The 12,801-nt window shown below is 37.5% G+C and overlaps 1 protein-coding gene across 1 annotated transcript in view; it reads right to left on the bottom strand.

Annotated features, from left to right (window-relative positions):
- The window catches only part of spon1a (spondin 1a), a 217,555-nt gene that overhangs the window by 166,063 nt on the left and 38,691 nt on the right, over positions 1 to 12,801 (bottom strand). Inside the window, exons 4-5 of the mRNA XM_049483540.1 lie at positions 6,853 to 6,926; positions 6,350 to 6,472 (exon numbers count right to left, since the gene is read on the bottom strand). Of these exons, the coding sequence (XP_049339497.1) occupies positions 6,350 to 6,472; positions 6,853 to 6,926 (197 nt within the window). The remainder of the gene's footprint in view (positions 1 to 6,349; positions 6,473 to 6,852; positions 6,927 to 12,801) is intronic.

Below are 12,801 nucleotides of genomic sequence, written 5' to 3'. Positions count from 1 at the left end.
GCAGGGACAGATTTGTGAAGATGGTTCAAATTGATGGGAAGATGGATGGAGCCAAATTTAGGACCATTCTGGAAGAAAACCTGTTGGAATCTGCCAAAGACCTAAAACTGGGACGGAGATTTATCTTCCGACAAGACAATGATCCAAAATATAAAGCAAAATCTACAATTAAACAGTTCACAAATAAACATATCCAGGTGTTAGAATGGCCAAGTCAAAGTCCAAACCTGAATCACAAACGCTCTCCATCCAACCTCACTGAGCTCCAGCTGTTTTGTAAGGAAGAATGGGCAAAAAGTTCAGTCTCTCAATGTGCAAAACTGATAGAGACAAACCCCAAACGACTTGTAGCTGTAATCACAGCAAAAGGTGGCGCTACAAAGTATTAAGGCAAGGGGGCCATTTTCAGTCTTTTATTTCTAAAAAAAGTTAAAAGTATCCAATAAATTTCGTTCCAAGTCACGATTGTGTCCTACTTGTTGATTCTTCACAAAAAAAAATCATATCTTTATGAAGCCTGAAATTTGGCAAAAGGTTGAAAAGTTACTTTTGCAAGGCACTGTACTGAAAGAAAGAAACTTAGAAATGTTCCAAAATGAAAAAATGAATTGCAGTAGACTTTTTTTTGGCATTCACTTCCACTGAAAGTTAAGATGGACTAGTATAGTAGTTTTTTAAAACTCAATGAAAAAAATAATCATACATGGACAATATACAGATGCTCTCCCTTCATTTAGTCCATGCTATGCTAGGAATAAGGCTTGGTGTCAATAAGTTCATATATATATATATATATATATATATATATATATATATATATATATATATATATATATATATATATATATATATATATATTTTTTTTTTTTTTTTTTTTTTTTTTTTCTGCTCCAGATAGTGCAGTTATATTGTCAATATTTCCTTGGTTACTGCTTCTCTTATTTGTGCAATATCTCTTTATGAAAACCATAAACAAGCACCAGTAAACAGATATTAAACCGCAAGTAAACTTTTATTAAGTGTGATCATATAACCTTGTGACGGAGAACTCCTCGAGAGCACTGGATTGGGTGGATCTCTCCACACGTCAGTTTTTATTGGTGGAAAGTTTTGTTGCTAAGGGGGTCAGCAGTAAACAGACTCATAATTCTCCTTCAGTTCTGAAATGTGCAGCAGAAACAATGAAATCTGTATCCCGGACCGCTCTTTATCAGTCTGCAGCGGGATTTTAAAGCCTACAATCTAATTTCCCCCTGCATGGAGACTATTCCGGTGGCACGGCGGTGTGTGAACAAATTTCCAGTGTAGAAGAAGTGCTTATCACACCCTCTCTGTAAGGTTAATCCCCCCAGCCAATCCATCAGGCCTGCATCGCGTCTCAGTGACAAGCTCTGATGTTCAAACCCTTATTTTCATATTTCCTGTCAAACACAGCCACCCCACTATCTTCCTCCAATAACACACAGGACGGGTCTTTTTTTCTTTTAGTGCAGGCAAAAAAAGTGATGTGAAATTAAACCCTTAAGAGTTGAGTTATTTCTGTTGCAAGATAAAAAGTTAACAATAAAACTGACTTACAGGGGTTGGACAATGAAACTGAAACACCTGGTTTTAGACCACAATAATGTATTGTCCCGATGGACAGTTCTGGTGGAAACAGGAGAGTTGAGGTGCACATTGAATTCTGCCGTGATTTGGGCAGCCGTGGTTTTACGCTTAGCACCCGAACATCCCTTTCAGACAGCTTCCTCTTACAGCGTCCACAGTTAATCCTGTTGGATGTGGTTGGTCCTTCTTTGTGGTATGCTGACATTACCCTGGATACTGTGGCTCTTGATACATCACAATGACTTGCTGTCTTGGTCACAGTTGCCCCAGCAAGACGTGCACCAACAATTTGTCCCCTTTTGAATTTGGTATGTCATTCATAATGTTGTGTGCATTGCAATATTTTGAGCAGAACTGTGCTCTTACCCTGCTAATTGAACCTTCACACTCTGCTCTTACTGGTGCAATAATGTGCAATTAATGAAGATAGGCCACCAGGCTGCTCCAATTTAGCCATCAAACCTCCCACACTAAAATGACAGGTGTTTCAGTTTCATTGTCCAACCCCTGTACTATTAACTATTCATTTTCATTATTCTATTAAGGGGTGGGCAAATAAGATAATATTTAAACATATTGGGTCCTATTATTGTTAAATAACATGCTGAACCAACAGTCTTTTGAACGTTATTTTAGATTAAATAGCAGTGGTTAAATAGCAATATGTCCATTTGCATATACAGCTCTGGGACAAAATAAGAGACCACTTCAGTTTTTGAAGGAGTTTCTCTGATTTTGCTATTTAAAGCTATATGTTTGAGTAAAATGAACATTGTTGTTTTATTCTATAAACTACAGACAACATTTCTCCCAAATTCCAAATAAAATATTGTCATTTAGAGCATTTATTTGCAGAAAATGAGAAATGGCTGAAATAATACAAAAGATGCAGAGATTTTAAACCTCAAATAATGCAAAGAAAACAAGTTCATATTCATAAAGTTTTAAGAGTTCAGAAATCAATATTTGGTGGAAATAACCCTATTTTTTAATCACAGTTTTAATCATGTATCTTGGCATGTTCTCCTCCACCAGTCTTACACACTGCTTTTGGATAACTTTATGCCACTCCTGGTCTAAAAATTCCAGCAGTTCAGTTTGGTTTGATGGCTTGTGATCATCCATCTTCCTCTTGAATATATTCCAGAGGTTTTCAATTTGGTCAAATCAAGAAACTTATAATTTTTAAATGGTCGCTTATTTATGTATTTTCTCCAGAGCTGTATGTGCACAAAATATAACAGATCAGCTTTGTGCAAATCCAAGGACACGTATGGTGCAAATGGAAAGATATAAATCTGCATTTTGACAGATTTCCCTTACTTCTATAAGATAAGAGTAAGAAATGATTACAGTGCTGAACAGACTGTATTTGCCAAAGTTCTGCTTTGCTTTCTTGAGTTGTGAAAGACGCTTTGTCTGAAATATGAGAAATGATGACACAACTTAGAAGACTCTTTATCTAAATCAAAAGCAAACAGCGGTTGTGTCTGAACTGAGAAAAATGCTGTCTATTCGGATGGTAGTCAAAGGTAGAAAGGTACATCTGAGTTATATGTTTGAATTGTACAGGTACAGGGGTTGAACAATGAAACTGAAACTCCTGTCATTTTAGTGTGGGAGGTTTCATGGCTAAATTGGAGCAGCCTGGTGTTCAATCTTCATTAATTGCACATTGCACCAGTAAGAGCAGAGTGTGAAGGTTCAATTAGCAGTATAAGAGCTTTAACAGTTTTGCTCAAATTTTTCCAATGCACACAACATTATGGGTGACATACCAGAGTTCAAAAGAGGACAAATTGTTGGTGCACGTCTTGCTGACACATCTGTGACCAAGATAGCAAGTCTTTGTGATGTATCAAGAGAAACGGTATCCAGGGTAATGTCAGCATACCACCAAGAATGACCAAACACATCCAACAGGATTAACTGTGGACGCTGTAAGAAGAAGCTGTCTGAAAGGGATGTTCGGGTGCTAACCCAGATTGTATCCAAAAAACATAAAACCACTGCTGATCAAATCACGCAGAATTCAATGTGCACCTCAACTCTCCTGTTTCCACCAGAACTGTCCGTCAGGACAGTCAATTATTGTGGTCTAAAACCAGGTGTTTCAGTTTCATTGTCCAACCCCTGTACCTCCAAAAATATTTTTCTTTTTTTGACTACCCTAAAATATTGTAATTATGTTGAAGGCATATTATCTACCTCTGTTTTCCACCCAATAAAGACTTGACTGGGTTTCTTCCTCACCCAGAATCCAGTCTAAATAGGCAGCATTTCTCATATTTTAGACAAAATCTCTTCTCTTCTCTTCAACAAAAACGCTCTGCCTCCTAAACCAGAACAATCAGACGACACAATGTGCCTCAATTTGTCTCAGCAGTGAGTTCTGTGCGTACAGCAGAATGTCATCCATGTACACCAGCTTCTGCACTAAAGAGGCCTTTTTTTCTACACACATCTTGGTAAGATTTCAATTCCCTGACCCTCTCAGCCATCTGACTCAGCTCTGCTGCCCATATCACTCCAGCCCTGTTCTCCTCCTCCTCCTCCTCCTCTCCACTATTGTCTTCTGAGGACCTTGACCCATCTGGCAGAGAGCTGCAGGATGATCAGGACTGAATGACATGGCATGAAAAGCCAGGGGCTGATAAACGGATACCGAGATGAAGATGAAATATAAAACATGCCAGAAAATAACCTTCACGATCAGAAAGTGTGTCGGCGCTTGTTCTCGTTTGCCTTTTTTTTTTTATCAGGAGTCTCGAGGATAGATAAAAAAAGGTGTGATAAAATTAGCCAGACAACAAGTCTCCAAGCTTTCTATTTTACTGCAGTTTTAAATGAAGTGAAATACGAATGGGAGTTTATGTAACTCTCAACCCAACGTCTGATTAAGGATAAAGTTTTACACTTTCACAAAATGATCCAATCAGGTTGTTGCTTACGCACAAAAAAAAAAAAAACTTTAAACAAACGTAATATTTTTTAGAACTAGCAAAAACCATTCAGTGACAAACTACATTTGGCCGATATATTGTAAATAATCCAACAAAACATATCACAGTCTTTGCAAAAATGACATGGGGTTGGTGTGGTGCAGTGGATAACACCACTAACTGACTGTTAGTGAGCTATCACATCATGTGGGGGACTCGGGTTCAATTCCCAGTCTGGGTGAAAATGCTGTGCTACACCAATAAGAGTCCTTGGGCAAGACTCCTAACACTACATTGGCCCACTTTTGTAAAATAAATAACTTTATTTTTTGTAAGTTGCTCTGGATAAAAGAAGCAGTTAGCGGCTAAAGCTAATGCTGCTGCACCCAGCCCTATTGTTGGAGAAACTTCACAGAAAACTTCCCCTTTAATGCTGTAGAATTCAGAATTCATATATAAGATGCACCTTACTAGTACTGTTAAAAACTGTTTTTTTGGGGGGGTTATAAAACAGTATGCATTCATGTTTAAATGCAAAACACAATTAGAATGTTGTGAAATAAACTCTTTTTACATTGACTTACGCTGAAAGTTTAAAAGGCTATTATTTGCTGTTTTGGAGAAACATTTTTTTTCATCGAACATTGACGATATAACTATTGGGGGCGTAGCAAAGATGGCCATCCAGTGAACTGACTCTACTGACCTGTAAAGGCTTTGAACATACTGAAGCTTCACACTGTTTTTTTTTTTTTTATTATTTAATTTTATTCCAAATGCTGTTTTCAATAGTCCACTTAGCAACGGCTCCACATAGCAACTGTTCCTTAATTGCAGTGTGTGAAGCAAGAAGCATGTTTGTGTAAAACTGACCCACCTCTCCTCCACCGCTAGCCCGGCTAGCCTCGGCTCACACACTGTTTCTTTCTGCTTGCTAAGCTCATAAATTTTAGGGCAGCTCCTTCCCCGGGTTTATCTCACTCGCTGAGTCCATTCTAATCAGCGTATTGATCTCGCCCGCCGGAGAGCGAGCTGGAGTGGAGAGTGGCGGTAATCCCTGGGCTTAATTTACTCTCAATGAGGCAGTCTCAAGGTTATACCCACAGCCCACAAAGACAAGAGCAGCTTGGGGAGGGATAAAGGGATCCATACAGGTCACATCCTCTCTGAGCAGTTTCACAGGACTAGTTTAGTCTTGATGAGAATGATTATTCCGAGTAGGAGAAAGTACACTGGGTCAAAGGCAGTGGGGGTATGTCTTAGTCTTAGGGGTATATATGTGTAAGGCTAAATAAATAAATTGCTAAGTGTACACCTGAGGATGCATGTCACTTGGTTGCTGGAGATATTCACAAATAAGGACTTAAAATCCTTATCAAGTAAATCAGACATAGGTTTAAGTTTTAAAAAAATCGATTTTTATTTGAAGAGTGCAGTTTTAAAAAAAAGATTAATACAACTGACTTTTCATCCAGTCAGAATAATGAGATTTTCAGTGGGATTCCACTTCTGACACCAATCTTTGCATGTAAACTAATCATTAAAAATCAACATTGTATTTTTTTAAACTGATACAGTATTGCAAAAAAACAAAATAGTGCAATACTTCAATATATCATAATTTTTGACCCAACATATCAAACCTACTAACCCAACATCCCTGTGATCAATAACCCCATGCTCTAACCACTAAGCCACCACTGACCCATAGTGATGACATTCACAAAAATCTGTTTTTCCAGAACCTGCATATATACTGTACAATATACTGTATATACACTTATATGCTGATAACTTACTGGGGTAATCCTTGGGGTGAAGCTTCTCTGACCAGTTCCCATAGAAGGTGACCCTGTACTTCGCTGTTCCACAAGCACAGCAGTCCAGCAGCGGTTTATCTGTGGATTCTCCATATAGTGATTCTGTAAAGTGACAAAAACAAATACAGAGTCATTTACAGTAAACTGAAGAGAAACAAACACACACACCAACACACACATTATAGTCTCTTTTTCCAAGCGCAATCCAATGTCATGCACAGCAGGAGTGTCGGCACTCATTTAAGATCTTTCTCATGCAAAAGCATCGCCCCGACAATCAGAGCCGCGACGCAACGCAGATTCTTAGAGCAGCGAGAGATGGAGGAGCGACGTGAGCGAAGAGATGACTGAGAAGAAAATAGAGAACATTGTCTGAAATATCCCAAACAAAGCGATGGCACCCAGATGGGAGAGGAAGGAGAAAAGGGGCTTCTTGAAAGGATGAGAGGATCTCATCTCCGTGCTGGAAATGAAAGGCTTACCTTTCTCACACATCCGCTTTGTGAGTGAACCCTCATCCTGGAAGGAGATGATCTTCCTCTGAACGATGCTCGCCCTGCCAAAAGAGAAAGAGAGAAAGGAGGTGATAATAAGGAAAAGGGAAATAAATAATGAAAGATTAACATTTTTGGTAAAAGCAAGTGAATGACATGAATGAATATTGTAGGAGTTAGAGAAGAGAAAAGAAGAGAAGAAAAGAGAACATTGTGAAGTAATTTGAGAAGATGAGAAGAGAAGTATTTTGAGAAGTGGAGAGGATATGAGAGGAGAGGAGAGTAGAGAACACGGGAGGAGAGGAGAGGAGAAGAAAAGAGAAGAGAAGAGAAAGTTGAGAAGTAATTTGAAAATATGAGAAGAGTAAGGACATATTTTGAGAAGAGAACAGAAGAGAAGAGAAGAGAACAGAAGAGAAGAGAAAATTGAGAAGTAATTTGAGAAGATGAGAAGAGAAAAGAAGTATTTTGAGAAGAGAAGAGAAGAGATAGGAAATGAGCAAAAAGAAGAGGAAGAGAGGAAATGAGTGAAGTGAAGAGAAGAGATAGGAAATGAGCAAAAAGAATAGGAAGAGAGGAAATGAGTGAAGAGAAGAAGAGAGAAGAGAAGAGAATAGAAGAGAAGAGAAGAAATTGTAAAGAGAAGAGGAAGAAAAGAAAATGGACGAAGAGAAGAGAAGAAAAGAGAAGATAAATGATTGAAGAGAAGAAGAAGAAAGGGAATGAGTAAAGAGAAGAGGAAGAGAAGAGAAGAAAAGAGAAGAGAAGATAAATGATTGAAGAGAAGAAGAAGAAAGGGAATGAGTAAAGAGAAGAGGAAGAAAGGAAATCGGTGAAGAGAAGAGGAGGAAAGGAATGAGTGAAGAGTAGAGGAAGAAAGGAAATAGGAGAAGAGAAGAGAAGAAAAAGAAGACGAAAAAGAAGAAAGTGAATGAGTAAAGAGAAGAGGAAGAAAGGAAATTGGTGAAGAAAAGAGGAAGAAAAAATGAGTGAAGAGTAGAGGAAGAAAGGAAATGGGAGAAGAGAAGAGGCGAGAAGAGAAGAGAAGAAAAGATAAATGATTGAAGAGAAGAAGAAAAAAGGGAATGATTAAAGAGAAGAGGGAGAAATAAATTGGTGAAGAGAAGAGGAAGAAAGGAATGAGTGAAGAGTAGAGGAAGAAAGGAAATAGGTGAAGACAAGAGAAGAGAAGAGACGAATGGAAATGAGTAAAGAGAAGAGTAGAGAAGATAAGAGAAAAGAAGAGACGAAGAAAGGAAATGGGTGAAGAGAAGAGAAGAGAAGAAGAAAGGAAATGGGTGAAGAGAAGAGAAGAGAAGAGAAGAAGAAAGGAAATGGGTGAAGAGAAGAGAAGAGAAGAGAAGAAGAAAGGAAATGGGTGAAGAGAAGAGAAGAGAAGAGAAGAGAAGAGAAGAGAAGAGGAAGAAAGGAAATGGGTGATTTTAGGAACAGTATTATAAAGGCTGGGCTGTGCAGAATGGTGAAATCAGGGCCCCCTGTGGGCTGATTGTTCAGGCTGAAAGAGAGGCATATTTCAGGCTGAATAGCTCCACAGTTTGATAGTATGAAGGAAAACCAGCCCACAGAATTTCAACAGAAGCAGATGACAACCATAAATTAGCATTTTTAGTTACTCCAGAGTTATTATATAATATTTTATATTTTATATTTTTATATTTTATTTTATAAGTTCCTGTAGACCTATAACAAATTCATACACAGAGAGATGAACGGATGGAAAAACAGATAGATAGATGGGTGAATGAACAGACAAGTAGATTAATGTATAAAAAGTTGGATAGACAGACAGATGGTCAGATCGATGATGGATTGATTAATAGATGACATATGAATTGATGAATGGATGACATAGACGGACAGTAGATAAACAGATGAATGGATGTATGGATGAAAGAATAAATCTATGGATTAATACATAAACAGACAGACAAACAGATGGACAGGTGGGCCAACAGATGAATAGATAAACAAACAGACAGATAGATGGACAAACACAGGTAGATAGACAAAAAGGCAGATAGATGGATGGGTGAACGATTGGATGGAAGGGCAATCAAATATATAGATGGTAAAAAAATAAATGGATTAATGGATGTCATAGAGGGACAGTAGTTAAACAGATAAATGTATGGATGAAAGAATAAATGTATGGATGAATACTTAAATGGACGGACAAACAGATGGATAGATGAGCTAACAGATGAATAGATGAGCAAACAGATGGATGAATAAACAAGGATATAAATGGATGGATGGATAGATGGATGGATGGATGGATGGATGCATGGATGGATGGATGAATAGATTGATGGATGGGCAGACAAATATATGGATGGTTAAATAGGTACACGGATGAATGGGTGACTTCATAATCAGATGGATGGATGAAAAATGGAAGAACAAACAGATGAATGAATGATGGATAGACAAATGGATGGACAGCTAGATGGATGGACGAGCAGACAGAGTAGATGAGTGGATGAACAGACGAGGAGATAAAGTGGATAAAGAAATAGATGAAGACAAATGGTCAGACTGGGGAACAGACAGATAATGGATGGATAAATAGATGGCAGATGAATTGATGAATGGTTGACATAGAGGGACAGTAGATAGATAGATAAATGGATGTATGCATGAAAGAATAAAGGGATGGATAAATACTTAAATGGACAGACAAACAGATGGACAGATGGGCCAGCAGATAAATGGATGAACAAATAGACAAATAGAGGGACAAGCACAGATGGATGAACAAAAAGACAGATAGATGGATGGATGAATGAGTGGATGAATGGACAGACAAATATATGGATAGTCAAAACAAATGCTTGGATGACTTGATAGACAGATGGATGGATGGAAAATGGAAGAACGAGCAGAAGAATGAATGATGGATAGACAAATGGATGGACGGCTAGATGGATGGACGGGCAGACAGAGTAGATGAGTGGATGAACAGACAAGGAGTTGAAGTGGATAAAGAAATAGATAAAGACAAATGGTCAGACTGGGGAACAGACAGATAATGGATCGATAAATAGATGGTAGATGAATTGATGAATGGATGACATACAGGGACAGTAGATAAACAGATGAATGGATGTATGGATAAAAGAATAAATGGATGGATGAATACTTAAATGGGCAGACAAACAGATGGATAGATGAGCTAACAGATGAATGGATGGATGAACAAACAGACATAGATGTACAAACAGGTAGATAGACAAAAAGGCAGATAGACGGATGGATGAACGATTGGATGGATGGGCAGTCAAATATAAAGATGGTAAAAAAATAGACGAATTAATGGATGAAATAGAAGGACAGTAGTTAAATAGATGAATGGCTGTATGGATGAAAGAATAAATGGATGGATGAATACTTAAATGGACAAACAAACAGACGGATAGATGAGCTAACAGATGAATAGATGAACAAACAGATGGATGGATAAAAAGGCAGATAAATGAATGGATGGATGAATAGATTGATGGATGGGCAGTCAAATATATGGATGGTTAAAAAGGTAGACGGATGAATGGATGACTTGATGGACAGAGGGATGGATGAAAAATGGAAGAACAAACAGATGAATGAATGATGGATAGACAAATGGATGGACAGCTAGATGGATGGACGGACAGGCAGAGTAGATGAGTGGATGAACAGACAAGGAGATAAATGGTCAGACTGGGGAACAGACAGTGGATGGATAAACAGATGGTAGATGAGTTGATGAATGGATGACATAGAAGGACAGTAGATAAATAGATGAATTAATTTATGGATGAAAGACTAAATGGAGGGATGAATACTTCAACGGACAAGCAAACAGAACAATAGATGGGCTAACAGATGAACATATGAACAAACAGACAGACAGATGGACAAGCACAGATGGATGAACAAAAAGGTAGATAGATGGATGAATGAATGAGTGGATGGATGGGCAGACAAATATATGGACGTTTAAAAAAATAGATGGTTGGATGACTTGATGAACAGATGGATGGATGGATGAAAAATGGAAGAAAGAACAGATGAATGAATGATGGATAGACAAATGGATGGACAGCTAGATGGATGGATGGACAGGCAGAGTTTAATGAATAGATTAATGGATGAGAAAACTAAGGTATGGATGGATGGATGGATGGATGGATGCAAGTGTAAATGGGTGTACTTTTTCAAAGAATCAATCAATCAATCAATCAATCAATTAATTAATCAATCAATAAACCAACCAATCAAGCATTATTTAAACTTTAGAGTACTTTGAGAATAACCCTCATTTACACTGTAGTTGAATAATAAATTATGGCTTCTTTAATTCAATCTTGCTCCATCTCTTTTTGGTCTTTATTTAAAAAGGGCATGTGAGGGAGAGAAAGAGCTAGAGACTCTGACACACAGCAGGAGATAAAGAGAGATTAAGTTTGTTTCTTCAAATAAAAGAGAGAAGAGGAAGAGCAGAAGATAGCAGAACAAAAAGAGAAAGAGAGGAAACAAAGCGCTGCTGTTTTCTGAGCACTTTTCCTTACATCTGCTCCGAGCTGGATGATGTTATTTCAGTTTTCTAATTGAAAAGGACGGCGCCCGGGGGGCCGCTGGAGCCTCGATGGCCCTGCTGTCAGACGCATTATGTCTGATGATGCGAGGGCCGGGCAAAGTGACAGCTCTTTTATTTATTCTTTTATTCCATTTATATGTTTATTTTGTGGCCTTTTGTGGCGCTGGACGGCGGAGAGCAAGAGTCTGTATCTCTACAGTGATGGGCTGTTGACAGTTATACAGTATTATTAGTGGGCTTTTTGGATTTCTGTATCTAAAAACTGTCAAATAAATGTGGAAAAGTCACAGTTCAGGGGACTTTACTGCAGGTGAGGTCATACAGTAGATGGGTTAATATCAATATACTGTGCCCTTTGTTTAAATTGCATAAAAACACTGTGTAACAATAAATGTATCAATATTAACTACTATAAAGGACTGTTAATTTTCTTTCATCGCTTTAAAGTACCATTTGTAAATTTTATACAGTTTTTGTTTAAAGTACTTTTTGTAAATGTTTTATTTAATGCATGGAATATTTTTGCCATGCCTTAGTGCTGACTGTTTCAGTTAAATGATCTTTAATATTTTGTAATTTCTTAAAGTTTTAAATGTTATTTTCTTACCTATTGCCAAATATCAATCTACAACCTTGACAATATTCAGTTGTTTTAAGGGACTGAAAGCACTTGCTGCATGTTCACCAACTTATAATGTTTATTTCACATAATATTTCTTGTATTGTCTTCCTACTTAGCGGAGGGAAGCTTAAGCCCTCCAAACCATCACTGACCATCAGTAAATTTAGCATTTTATTTGAAAATCTGGGAAGGAAAGAGTCTGGAGGAAGAGTGGAGCACTTCATGCTTCCTTCTGCTGACAACTTTTATGGAGATGTGGATTTCATTTTCCAGCAGGAATTGGGACACTGGCCACACTGCCAAAAGTACCAAAAGTGATTGGTTTAATGTAATATACTGAATTTTGGGTTTTTATTGGCTGAAAGCCATAATCATCAACAATAAAAGAAAAAAGATAACTCTGTGTGTAATACATTTATATAGTGTACTATATGAGTTTCACATTTTAAACTGGATTACTGAAATAACATGTTCAATGATATTCTAATATTTTGAGATGCCCCTGTATCTTTGAAACAGAACAAAAACAGTCATCATCAACGATTTTAAATCGTCTCCAGTAAAATTGTCAACACTGTCTTTGATAATCAGTCCAAATATCTATTTAAAAAAAAAAAAAAAAAAAGAAAAAAGTTTTTGTTTTGGGCCAAAAGGTACAACATTTTGATAATGACCCTGTGATTTCTGCAATGTAATTGTAGTCATAAAGTCATCAATT

This window comes from Astyanax mexicanus, chromosome 9 (assembly GCF_023375975.1).
Source record: "Astyanax mexicanus isolate ESR-SI-001 chromosome 9, AstMex3_surface, whole genome shotgun sequence".
NCBI lineage: Eukaryota > Metazoa > Chordata > Actinopteri > Characiformes > Acestrorhamphidae > Astyanax > Astyanax mexicanus.
Note: the sequence above shows the minus strand (reverse complement) of the source record. Positions and strands in the feature narration are given on the sequence as shown.